Source organism: Pezoporus occidentalis, unplaced genomic scaffold, assembly GCF_034315485.1.
Source record: "Pezoporus occidentalis ecotype Australia unplaced genomic scaffold, CSIRO_AGI_Poc_V1 ctg117, whole genome shotgun sequence".
Classification (NCBI taxonomy): Eukaryota; Metazoa; Chordata; class Aves; order Psittaciformes; family Psittacidae; genus Pezoporus; species Pezoporus occidentalis.
Genome location: NW_026912961.1, coordinates 4674867 through 4689005, shown reverse-complemented (window position 1 = coordinate 4689005; position 14139 = coordinate 4674867). Strand labels below are relative to the sequence as shown.

At 37.9% G+C, this 14139-nt stretch overlaps 1 protein-coding gene across 6 annotated transcripts in view; it reads right to left on the bottom strand.

Moving 5' to 3' along the window:
• Positions 1-14139, bottom strand: part of PRUNE2 (prune homolog 2 with BCH domain) — a 136836-nt gene that overhangs the window by 24401 nt on the left and 98296 nt on the right. For all 6 annotated transcript variants that reach the window (XM_062641163.1, XM_062641180.1, XM_062641170.1 and 3 more), the window contains 3 exons: positions 4430-4509; positions 3316-3516; positions 104-280 (listed from right to left, as the gene is read on the bottom strand). In XM_062641163.1, coding sequence (XP_062497147.1) covers positions 104-280; positions 3316-3516; positions 4430-4509 — 458 coding nt within the window. The remainder of the gene's footprint in view (positions 1-103; positions 281-3315; positions 3517-4429; positions 4510-14139) is intronic.

Below are 14139 nucleotides of genomic sequence, written 5' to 3'. Positions count from 1 at the left end.
CCCTTTACCAGTATGATAGCTGAACTAAAATAGAACTAAATCACACTCAATAAAGCATTATTTTTTAACATCAATCTAAATAATGCATTCAGGATTTTCCTACCTCCATGTGAAATGACCTTTTTGTAAGGTTCAATCACTTTCATATCAATTCTTTGTTCTTGTTCTCCAATAACCACTGTTCTCCATAACCTGTTGTCCTCTCGCTCTTCTTCAGCAGTGTACTCTGGAATTGATTCAGACTCCTCCTGAGAAGCATTCTTAGTAGCAGTCTGCTCTTCTGAAAAATGAAAATTTATGTATTACATTTTACTGTAAAAGCTCTAAATATTTTGTTTGATACATTTGAAACACATGACTGAAATCAACTGGACTTTTACAGCAATGATACAAATAAAAGCAGAATTTGGTTATATTACAGTCAGTAAATGAAAATTTCCAATTTTTAAAAACTTTTCATTATTATGAACATAAAAAGAACAGCAGCAATTATCATCATGCAGAATATCTCCACAAGATACTTGCATCCAGTTAGTAAAAATGATCAGCTGCTCACTAGAGGTACTGCCCTGTAGGTCTTTAAAAATCTTTGTGTGGCAGGCATGAGAACTATGCTAGAAAGCAAAATAGGGAAGTAAAAGTGAACATAGCAATACTTCTTATCTACAGAATAAATTACCACAGAGGTACAGATTCTTAACTTTTTCCCAGTTTGCCTCCAATCTCTTCACATCTGGCACGAGCAAACATGGAGAATACACGTCTTTCTCTCCTTCAGTCATAAGATGATGTTGACTCCTCACAAAATAAGCACTGTATTTGCCTTCCCCAGGACCTTTCAGTTGAGGTTAAACCCCATTTCCCTCCCAGATGTGAGGTACAGAGGAGCCAGGCAATCTGGCCTACTTATACCAACACACGTGAGAGAACAGGTATATGTAGACCACAGACACAATGATTACAATAAAAAAGCTGCATGGCTGACAAGAGACTATGAAGTCTCTTAGCGCATCCTCTCTGCTGAATAATCTTTTTTTTCAGAAAAGCTGTGAAGTAATTAACAAAATCTATATTTCCATGGTACATTGATAAGATGGCTCTTAGCAACAAATTGAATCGCATTCCAGTTTTTCAAACTTAGTGGCTGGTTACAGAGAAAGTGACATGAAAAGTGGAGTTATTTGATTTCCTTCTTTAGTTATTGTTACAACATACTCTTTTTAATGTGGGGAAAAAATTTGCTTTTTGCACTATTCTTGCTGAAGCAACTTTGCCTTGTGGCTGTGTCCATATTATTAATTTATCTTCATAGTAAAGATTTTGTACATTTTATACATTACACATATTTGAAGTAAATATATAAAATCAACAGTTCTTTTTAAAGTATAATTCTGGCTCTGCAGTCATAAGTAAGGGCAGAATTTGATCATGTAAATCAATAGTGAGGTAACAGTACATAAATATATAGTGAGGTATATAATGAAATACATGTGTATACATAAAAAGATGATGAGACATCTTATTTGAAAATACCAAAGATCTACGAGAGCTCAGAAGTAACTACGAGAAGTTATTTTATTTGATAAGAAGAACACAGTGTTTCACGGAAGCCCTCAAATTTTTCTATGCACTGATTTATTTTCAGATGCCTCTTTGATTAATACTGCTTCTTAAACTACTCACACAAATTGAAGTACATGATTCTTAACACACACCGGTTTATCATAAGAATGAAATAATTTATGAAATCTGGAATAAGTATACTGTGTATATACATCTACACACACAGAACCTATGGGCACATACATATACTTGTAGTGACAGTTTTTATTGCTGGCTTATTTTGATAAAACATGATGTTTTTCCTTTTCTGCTCTCTGCACCTGGCTCATCTAAGTGGAGGACTTAGATGCCCTCATTAATTTTACCTATTAAGTATGTCTAAAATCAAGCTGCACAACTGTCAAAATGCCACCAAACCACAGGAACCTTGCACTCTTAGGACTTAGTTTTTAGAGGAAAATGGTTCAATCTTAGTAATTGAACAAACCATCACATTTAGAAAGTAGAAAAAAAGCTGACAAATAATGCTTGCCATACAACTGGCACTAAAATCACTGGAGTTGAATTTATTTACTTGAGGGCTTAAAAGGCACAATCTGTTCCACTGCAGACAGAGATTTTTGCTCTCACACAGTGGTCACAACAGTCTGAAAACTGCAAGCACACTGCTCCTCTGTGTGTGTACGTGTTAGTTTTAACCTTTGCCACAAAATATTCTAACCATCAAGCAACTCAGCCCTATGCTCTGCATCTATCGTAAGGAAATCAGCTTTCTAATGAGAAGTGACATTAGAAATGCTCATGCACGATTGAATACACAGTAATGTCTCTTTGGCAATATCACTCAAACTGATGCAACTGTTCTTGTATGCTCCAAAGAGCATACAATTTTTAAATTATAGTGACCTCAGTACCAACAGAGAATTTAAATGCAAGGGAAAATTTAGTTTAAATGGATCCATTTTTAAAGCTTCTTTCTGTTGTAGATTGCAGAATGATCACACTCATTTTCCCCTGAAATAGCTTATGATCTTTACATTATGCCATTAGTGAGTACAGTTCGTACAGTTCTTAAGGTACTAGGAGGGAATGAGTGTGAACACTATGTCATACATCATGAGTCTAAGTAAGATGGTGTAAAACACTTCTACACCCCATGAGAGAAAATCATTAGTATTGAAGGATGACTGAACTATCCATTCCACACTTCAGGGTGCATCTACACTGTACAACTAGCCCTGCTGAGAAAGCATATTTAAATTGGTGGAACAAAGAATTCTGTTGTTCCACCACCAGATCTAGTTTTCTCATGCTACGCACACACCTTCCATGTCTCAGCTTTCTAATCATACACAGGAGTAGACAAAGACTTTTCTCACTAACAAAAAACCTCTCTCATCACACTGTGATTGCCTTCTACAATAGAGAGCAACTGCTTTCTCCTTCCTGAACAACTCTTTTCAGGTAAGTCCTATGGTACTGGTCAAAGACAAAACTTTGAATTTGAGTCTGTCTAGGTAGCTTTACTTATTTGATCAGCTGTTCTATGTTTTTCTGCACTCCGCATAAGTAGCAATGTATTACTTTACACAGGGGAAGAGAGGTTAAAAAACAGCAGACAATAAAACTATCTGGACACCTAGCATTAACTTTCAGATGTTTTAACCATATTCATAGCCTGACAGACATGAGACTGATCATGTAAGCAGGAAAGAAACAGATGAAATCTGCATGTACAATCTAGAACATTACCTTGTCCAGTGTATTCAAAAGAGTCTGCTTCATCAGGAGTGTCAAGGTCATCTACATTGATGTCAATTTCATCTGGTGTATCCAAATTATCATCAGAAAGTACAGACCCTTCACTCTGGTCCAAAGAAAGATTGATATTTGGAGCACTGAGCTTTATCCTTCTGGGATGGGAACCATTTAGATCAAGAGAATTGGGAGGTTCTGAAGAAAGAGGAGGAAAAAAAGAACTTTATCTCCTCCATGTACAATTAATTTCCCACATACTTAAGAATAACCTTCAAACATTCTGGGATAGATCAATTTTAGTAATACCAAGCCATTTAAGACCACCTAATATAACCCAGAAATATCAACATTAATGTTTAGAGAAATAAAAAAGCACCTACAGGAATGTAGCTGGCAGTTCTTAAATTACGCAAAATCCAGATTCCCTTTTTTGCAATCATCAGATGAAAATCAAGCCTTGGACATGTTGTGACTCACAATGTTTAAGAACTTAAAGAGCAATATGCAGATCATTAGAGTTACGAAGCAAGACACTGCTGACTGCTGGAAAAAAAATGTACGTGAAAATCCTCTATAAATATTTGTTTTCTTATACACTTGGTGCTATTCGAACAGTGCTAATTTTCAAGTAGCCATGTCTTCGGTCTAAGCTATAAAATATCTAATTCAATACAGTAACAGAATTAAAAATACCTCTGAGTGTCTTAATCAGTCTTAAAAAGAGTCTTCAACAAGACAAAAGCTAAGTATGGCTGGCTTTGCCACTTGCCTCTGCATCATGTGGCACATTACAAGCTATTCTGTCTGAAGTATTCTAATGTTGACTTAGTATACTTAGACTGTAGTCAAATCTAGAATAAATAACAGAGGCTACTTAAACATCACAACGACTAAACAAATCATGACAACAATGCACAAGAGAAAATGGCACACTACAATTAGAATTTCTCAAGTGAAGAAAAAACCTGACAAAATAAATTGAACCTAATACTTTTTCTTGTTAACACCAAAATGATTCTTTATCAGCACAGAAACATCTTTCTCACTGTATAATTAAACGCTAAGGGAGTAAGATATAATTAAGAACACTAGTAAGAACCTCTCTCACCAGGCCTCATCTCTGTAGAACTCGGGCTTAGTACACCCTCAGCAAAAGGGATGTCCATTCCCACATCCTCTTGTATCAACCTGAGAGGTAAAATACAAAGCACAGTCTTAGAGAGATGCACAGGCTGACAGTGTTATCAGTATAGCCCATGTGTATAGCTCATACAGAACCAAGATTTTCCTCAACAATGCCAGTTCAGAAGTCTGTCCACAAATTGAAGTGAGAAACAAACACAGCTGTTGTAATTTCTGCTGTGCTATTCTCTACCCCTTATTTATGCAAGTATCTGTAGAGCCTCTGAAGAATACTGAAACATGAGCCGGCTTCAGTGTGCGCTTGCAGCCCAGAAAGCCAACCGTATCCTGGGCTGCATCAAAAGGAGCGTGACCAGCAGGTCAAAGGAGGTGATCCTGCCCCTTTACTCTGCTCTCATGAGACCTCACTTGCAGTATTGTGCGCAGTTCTGGTGTCCTCAACATAAAAAAGGACATGGAACTGTTGGAACAAGTCCAGAGGAGGGCCACGAGGATGATCAGGGGACTGGAGCACCTCCCGTATAAAGACAGGCTGAGGAAGTTGGGGCTGTTGAGCCTGGGGAAGAGAAGGCTGCGTGGAGACCTCAGAGCAGCCTTCCAGTAGCTGAAAGGGACCTAGGAGGATGCTGGGGGAGGGACTCTTCATTAGGGACTGTAGTGACAGGACAAGGGGTAACGGGTTAAATCCTAAACAGGTGAAGTTTAGATTGGATATAAGGAAGAAGTTCTTTACTGTAAGGGTGGTGAGGCACCGGAATAGGTTGCCCAGGGAGGTTGTGAATGCTCCATCCCTGGCAGTGTCCAAGGCCAGGCTGGACAGAGCCTTGGGTGAGATAGCTTAGTGTGAGGCGTCCCTGCCCATAGCAGGGCAGTTGGAACTTAATGATCTTAAGGTCCTTTTCAACCCTAACTATTCTATGATTCTAATTACAGGTCACACATAGCCACTTTCACACAAAGAAGACATAGCACCAAATAATAACAGGCTGGCAATGTTTCTCATTTTATACAAATGAAGGTGGTCTTTCATCATCAGGCAAAACAGATGCATCACCGCAAGGAGCTTCAGCAACCTTTTGCAAACTGCATGCCAAATTTAAGAGTTCCACAGCAGTATCTTCATTGCTGTACATTCAGTTACTGTACAGCAAAATGAGATCTTGAGTGTGCTTTTTCAGTCTTTTTATATCATTTGTACTTTAGTGTGATTCCGACCCAAATCAGTCATTTTCTAATACTGATACAGCTGATGTCCTGCATTGAAAGAGTACACAGACAACAAAAGTGAGAACCAAAAATTACATCATAGATTTTTCAAGACTAAAATATTGCAAAATATCCTATCTGGACTCCATTTTAAGGAAGATGCTAAGGGACTACATTTAACATACGTACACAAGTCAAGTAAAAGGCATTAAGTATGGAAATAGTATCAAGGGTGGTTTAAAAAAAAATGACCTGAACTATTTTCATTTCTATTTTCTATTCAAGTATTTTAAAAAATGCTCGCTGGGAGGATTGTGGCTCAAGTGAAGATAGGAAACATTTTACAATTTTCAGGACACTCTCGACAGCGTCCAATCTATTTGCGCTAAACATGTATGAATCAACTCTTCATTTATTTTATCAAAATAATTATAGCAATTTTTCTATATTCCTGTTCCAAAGTATTTTTAATATCCCCCCCCCCTTTTTTTCCCCTGCAAAAGCTTAAGAACAGATAATTTTCACATTTTGATTAACAGATCTGTGATGAGATCAAAGTAGGTACTTTTCCCTGCCACAGCATCAGCTATCTCTGTTCTGAATGATTCAGCTGAATGGATCTGGATGGGCTTTGGTTGTTGCTCCTGCAGTTTCTTCCTACCTTTGCTTTCCCCATGAGAGCTACCCTCATTATTTTACTGTGTTTAGACAAGACTCTTCTGGCCAATCACTGCATCAGAGTATGAGTATAATTTCTGTGATTTCTTGTTCATTTCATATAGATTACATATAAATGTGTCCATGTAGGCCTGTCTGTAAGTGACCCAAAGGCTTCACTATGCTTAATGTTACAAAAGATCTTTATCTTGAGCCCTATACCATAAAACTCCCAATACAGACAGGCAAACTAGTGAATTTCCACTTTTCCTGTAAGGCCACAGAGAATACAGACAACACAAAGGTAGGGTCAAACATATTTGTGTTACTCAACTCAAGGCCAGGCCTTGTCTCTCAGTAAAGCACACACATATTAATCTTGCTAATTTTACTAGCTTTATCCCCACATATTGTAGAGTACATCTTTCACAAATAAAAGATTAACTTTTATTTCACAAATAAAAGATTAACTGCTTAATGATTTCTACAAAACACACCAATTCTGGAATATGTTTAATTACTGTCAAGTAAGGCTTGAAATATTGTTTCTTTTTGGATACGCAATGGAACAGTAAGAAATTTGATCAAAGTACCCTGCTCCTGAATAAAATGGATGGCACAAACTGTCTGTAATGTACTATTTCCTTTTCTTCTGCTCTGTAGCTTGATCTGTGTTCAGAAGCTTTACAGAAAATTGATACAGAGAATACCATCAGAATTTACTTAGAAAATGTAAATAAGTCATGAGAGTCTGGCTTTTGTTGGTGTCTGTTCAATTCACAGTAAAACATGCATAGTAAAACATGTTATGGAGTCTGATTTATTAATCTGAATGTAACAGAGACAGATGGGAATTCTAACGAAGCACTGCAAGTAACAGCCAGATAAGGTAAGAAACCATGGTGGTGGAAACAATGTGGAGAAAAAACAAATACTTCAAACCCTTTTTAAATTCAGATTAAGATTATATTTGGGGCTTTATGAATCTTTCCAAATATAAAATAATGGTAAATTCTAGGATTAAAGCAGCTCAGTACTAGTCAGATGATGATTTATGAGTACCCCGGGCGTATACAGTTTGGCTAGACATAAGAGGATTTTGATACTACCATACAAACATATGCACACTTATAAAATATCTTATGGCCTTATCACACAAAATTCCTTACTGAACAGGCTGCAGAAATAATCCAGGAAATTATCTGAAAGGAAATACTCTTTTTTCAAGTTGTGTGAAGGGTAAGCTACTGGAAGATAGGGAATTTTCAGGTTTTCTATTAAAAAAAGGCAATCTTCTGCGTAGTGAGCCTTCTAAAAAATGTTTGAGCAGAATGACGATCATCCTCTCTGTATTATAAGAGCATGACTGTATTTTCTTATGCTCTATCCTTATGGAAACAGTGATAATTATAATATGAAAAGAGCAATTTCCAACAAGTAACTAATTCAGATTTTTGAGTGTTGCCTAGAATTTTTGCAGTGCCTGGGACCAAGTTATCCTTAGCCATGACATTTCTAGGATTGCCTCGAGCCTGCTTTTCTCCCTTTGGCTTCTTTATATTTCTTTCTTTTTTTTTCGTCTTTTTAATGCATATTAAGGCATTGCTGCTTTCTCTATAATCTATTGCATTTTCATGGTATAAATTTCAAATGTTTTTCTGCTTTCAGTGGGACTACTGCAGCTGAGTTAAACCAGTTTTATATTACAGTTATGTTTACAAGAATGGTACATTTCTATGGGAATGAAAGAGAAATGTGTTTCATAACCTTTTGTTTGAATTTCTGCTGAAATACAGCTACTGCTACAGACAGTAGCTTGCTTAAGGATTACAAGTAAACAGCAGCAGAATTTGTTTGAGAAACTTTATTTTGATGGCACAGGATTTTGAATGTCAATAATTCATATTGTTCATATTGGGATCTTTGATTTGGGAAACAGGAGTCTGCCGTCCTGAAAGATCTGAAACAGGGAAGTTCAAGCCCAGTTACCAAAAGCGTTGATGACACAAGAATATTGTACTTTCAATCACTAAAAGATGGTGTCTCCTTTCAGAATTTTCTTAGCTGAGATTAGGTTTTAACTTTTTAAAATTATTATTATTATTTTTATTTTGATTGTGACAGGTTCTTATTTACTGTCAAATAGCAGTCAACAGGCTTTTCTGAGAGGAGAGAGTCTGACTCTGGACTTAGTCATGTTTTTCTACATTGCCTGTGCTTCACCCAAACAGATTAAAGATTCCTTGCCAGACATACATACTCCATGTTCAGTGGGAAGTTTGTATTTTTCAAAAGCCATACTTGGTATTTTTTCAGTCATAAATTTATGACTGATACAGGCACCTTTCAAACCTGGTGGGTTTAGGAAGCTGGTCACAGAGCATGGCTTCTGTGACACTGTACTTCAACACATGGCTCCAGACGTCCCCATCACTGTAAGAATGAGAAAGCTACAGATGAAGTTTGTTTTCTACAGACACAGCTCCCAGTTTTCTGATGGATTTTGAGAGCATGCTATGCTGAACAGCTCAACACCTTGCAGACTGATTTCGGCCTGTGCACAAGCTCTCAGAACTCAGCAGGAACCCTAATAATGGACTCCAGAAACTTAAATTGCACAACTAACATCTCTTTCTTTTCCACAGACTACTTCACATACTACCAAACTTCTGGCTCACACAATTCCTTGCCTTCCACAGAGGTGCAGCTGATGCCACGGGTGATGTGGCTGAAAGTATTAGAAAACACTTTCAGGGATTTTTTTCCTCTAGTGAATGCTCCTTATTGATGAAGTAAATTAAGTTACTCTAGAAAGCTCTGTTCTAATCAGCTATGATTTATTGGATTGATAAAGAAAAAAGGATCTTTCACTTGGAACAGAGGTCAAGGTCAAATAAGCTTTTTGTGTCGTAAATGACTTCTTTTATGTGGTACACAGACCAGTCATTTACGGATCAGCTGCATGAGGAATCAAGTTAGTGCATATTTGCTTTGGTAAGTCAGATCTACATACTTGCTCAGAAGCAGCTAAAAACCCTGTTTCCCAAAGGTGGATCAGAGATACCACATTCTAATGAAATGAGGAGAGGCTATCAGCTGAAATCCTTTCCTTGCTCTTTCATGGTTCAGACTTTATTACAGCACAAAAAAAATTAATATTTAAATAATTCTTAGTGCCCTCTCAAATCAATATTTCTCAGAATAAAAGTTATCCTTCCTGACTTTTCTAGGTACAGCAGCATTCTGCTATTTTGGAAAGAGCAGCTCTGAATATTCATTATAGTATGTCATAATCCCTATGAGGCTATGCTGCCTCACCATTGTGTCATACATGATATATCACTGGTTTCCCAAGCTGCTATGCAACTATTACATATCAAGAAGTTAATTTATTTAGTCTAAACCAATTTATTTATTTAATTTATTTATTCTAAAACAAGTAATCTCTCCAATGGGTTGCTCTGAATAAACATGTACAACTTGTAAATGACAGCAATATTACATCCAACCGTGACCATCACCTTTCTAAAGCGAGTCCCTCCACTCCAACCCACCACAACTTGCTCAGCAGTTGAGCTTTTTAAAGGGACTCTTCATTAGAGACTGTAGTGAAAGGACAAGGGGTAATGGGTTAAAACTTAAAACAGGGGAAGTTTAGACTGGATATAAGGAGGAAACTCTTTCCTGTTAGGGTGGTGAGGCACTGGAATGGGTTGCCCAGGGAGGTTGTGAATGCTCCATCCCTGGCAGTGTTCAAGACCACGTTGGACAAGGCCTTGGGTGATATGATTTAGCGTAAGGTGTCCCTGCCCATGGTAGGGGGGTTGGTACTAGATGATCTTAAGGTCCTTTCCAACCCTAAGTATTCTATGATTCTATGATTCTATATGTATTTTCCAGGCTTCTTCACTCACAAATGCTAAAGTTAAATTTGAAGTGGAGCCCACAGCTGCCAAACACTTTTCCTAGAGAAGTAAATCATGCTTCTTCCATGCTGTTCCCTTTATACACAGCAATACCTCTATGCTTAAATTTTCACAAGATGTTGAAAGTTTTTATAAAGATTCAAATTGTGATTAGTAAAAGGAATTATACATGAATTAAATCGCCTCAGCTCATATTAATAAATGCTTGTTTTGGAAACTAAACTGGAGGAGGGGAGATGTGATTCAGACTAGACATCTGGCTGTTTTCATACTCTCAAATGCCACACATTGCGCAGGTACACCCTAGTTGTGGATGAAATAGAAATCCTGCTTATAGTTCACTGTCTAACTGGTTTGCAGTGAAAAACTGAGTCATTTTAAGGAACAATGCATGAACTGTGAAATTGTAGGCACAAAAACAAGGTAAGGGAACTCAAGTTTCTGTCTGAGTTGCTTTTGTAGAACATGGGCAGCACAAAGTACTTTTCCTTTGAGCCCCTCCCATTCCCACCCTGTAACACTGCCCTTGTGCAAGCAGAGACCAGGAAAGGAGAAATGAGAACTTCAGGGATTGAACATGACAGTACAGTATTTTTCTTGGAAGGTATGAAAAAGCCCGTGGTGTTTATCCAGCAACGCCCGTCCACTGACTCAAGTTCATCTCCATCTCAAAGTGCCCTTAAAATTAAGCACAGCTAAGTGTTTTGCCAGTCCAAGGCTGGAGCACACAGTAGCTTGTTTAAGCCCATCTCTGGCATTTCCACTGCCAGAGGCAACCTACTGATGGCTCTCACAGCATTTTCATTGCTCCACCTGGAAGATGTCTAACCTCTTTTGGACAAAATGAGAATGCTGTTTGTCCATACTCAGAAGTAACAACACCACAGAAGTGGAGCCTAAAGCAAATCTTCAGGCACTCCACAAATGGCAATTTACACAAAGCTATATCCCTCTTGAATTTACAATTCTGTGCTACAGAAAGTTACATAAATTTAAAGCCAAAATATCTCACCAGATAGCTGACATACAAGGGGTGCTTTGCTATCATCCACCTCTCTTGCTACTCCAACATTCATCTCACCTCATACAAAAGAATAGTGAAACACATTCTGTGGTCACAGTTAAACACCTGACGCATTATTCCATTTTTAGAACAGAAACTGTTTTGCTGTTTTGCATTTATACCCCAAATGAAACACCTTTCCCTTTCTTTCGTAGGCAACATATGTGTGCTTGTAATTGATACTCCATTTCTGTTCAGAGGAAAATCTAGAGATTAGAAGTTCACAGGCTCTTGCTACAATAGCTTGTTTTAAAATAACAGCAAGCATCCACTTTCAGAAATCATTACTCTTTCTTGGAATGCTCAGAAAAGACAGAATATAGTTATTCTGTGTTTTGTTTTAAATAGAGGATGGTTCTTCCAGCTACAGACTCCATGAGCTACGTCTTAACTGAGATGTTACCCCAGAGACCTTTAATTTTAATGGACTAATTATAAATCCTAATCTAATGTGCATGTGTTTGTTTGAATTTTGATGCTTATCATCCATGTAAGATGGGTAGAAGTGTTCTATAAGCAAAGTCAGAGAACTGCTTGACATACTTCAGTACCGATTCTGTCTATACTCAGAAGCAGATGCTACATGAAATACAGTGTTGGAATATAAAGCAGAAAAATAAAACCTGACAAAATATGGGCTTTAGTCTGAAGAAGGTTTGATGAAAATATACAGAAAGAAACAAAAAAATAAGCCAGAAACACCTGACCCAGAAAACCCAACTGGATTGGCACTAAAAGAAGAAACAAATCAGTAAATGCACTCACTAAAAACAACCCCCAAAATTACTTCCTAAAAGTAGTCCTTTGCCTCAAAACTTCTAGACAATAAACAAAAAAAAAACTACAGTTGTTTATTTAGAGATAAAACTACAGTGTGATTTTTTTTAGGTTCAGTACAATTAATGATCACTAAACTGTAGTGGAGTATGCAACAAATCAAAGTGACATACACTGTGCAGGATTCAGTCACTATCAGTTAAAGACTATGCTTCAACTGCATCCACATACCAAAAAAATGAGCATTTTGGAAAGCATCCACTCCAGGATATCTTAAGACTAGAAAAATTCATTACTTTTACTCACAGCTGTATGAAATAATCATACAGGATACAGGTGACTTGTAAAAATGAATTAATTTTATAACTTCCCAAGAGCTGCATTTAGCAACCATATGTTAGTATTCTAAATTAACTGTGTTTCTATTGCTATTTATTTGGTAGCTCCTTCATCACAAATTAGTTGACAAAAAATCTACAGCCTGAGCACTGGAATTTATGCATAGCATGAGATTTTTATTCCCATTCCTGGATGCAAACCAAAAAGCCAGAAAAAAATTATCTGTGGTGCTGTGTTTGAGACAAAAGCTTCATTAATCAAACATCTGTGCAAATGTTAACTAATCATTCTCGTACTGCTGCATGGCAGATAAACATATGCTGATATTCCCATTTTACAGGAAAACATGTCATTTTCTCGACAGCCACAGAATAAACCATTGCTAAAAATTAGTAAAAGTCATAACTTCCTTGGTTTTCACACCAGATTTAAAGCCTCTTTTACTGATTATACTGTTACTTGGTGTTTTCTATGTGCTGAGTTTTCACTTAATTTTTAGCACCAAAGTTGCTAAAGTTAGGCATTTTTGTAAATGGTAATATTCCTTCTGCAGTGTCGTGGTTTAAACCCAGTCAGGTAATTAGTTTGCTCACTTCCCCCCCTTTCTTGCCCTCCCCCTGCTCTCGGAGGGACTGAGAGGAGAATCGAAAAGAATGCAACTCCCACGGGTTGAGATAAGAACAGTTTAGTAACTAAGGTATAACACAAATCACTACTGCTACCACCAATGATAATAATGATAAAGGAAATAACAAGGGAAGAGAATACATCATCTCACCACCAGCCGACCGATAACTCGCCCCCCCAGCCCGACCAAGCTCTGACCGATACCTCCTCCAACCCCGCAGTCTCCCAGCCCTTCCGGCTCACTCCCAGTTGCATCCTGGGCATGACGTGCTGTGGTATGGAATACCTCTGTGGTCAGTTTGGGTCAGGTGTCCTGTCTCTGCTTCCTCCTGGCTTCCCCTCCTCCCTGGCAGAGCATGAGGCTCACAAAGTCCTTGGCCAAACCAAAACATCGCTTGTTATCAGCTCTGTTCCCGAGCTGAAAGTCAAAACACTGCACTGCACCAGCTACCAAGAAGGGGAAAAATGACTGCTACAGCTGAACCCAGGACATGCAGGAAAATCCATATTCTGGCCAGAAGAATAATTTTTTGCATTTGTTTGCATTTCAGTATGTTAATGCAAAACAGGTTAAAATTCTCACTTTGGGACACTGAACGAATTTTTTAACCGCTCCTTATGGAAATGTTTTCTAGTCTCCAATCAAATTCAGTGTTTAGTATCTGCTTATCTACTCATCTTTTTCCTTGTTCCTCTTCTAAAATCCATACTCAATTATCCCCAGGTAGCCACTCACAGTAGTAGACTCTCCTCTCTGCTCTTATCAGTTTAAGACTTAAAAAACATCTGCTATTCCTAAGCACCTGTTGCTGCTTTCACTGCTGCTAGGCAGCCACAGGGTGGCTGTCCTGACTCCTTGCCAGCTCCCTTCCTGTGTCACACAGCACAAGAGAAGCAGACAAAACCAGAGAGGGATGCAGAGAGCCACGAAGGGACAAATCCAAGTAAATAGATGAGTGATACTGGACTTCACTAGGCTACTTCAGCAACCTTATGCGTATGCCCACGGATGAAAAAGGCTTATGTAAGGAACTCAGGGCTCCATGCGTCTATTTTCTGTTACTTTCAGACACATGAAGT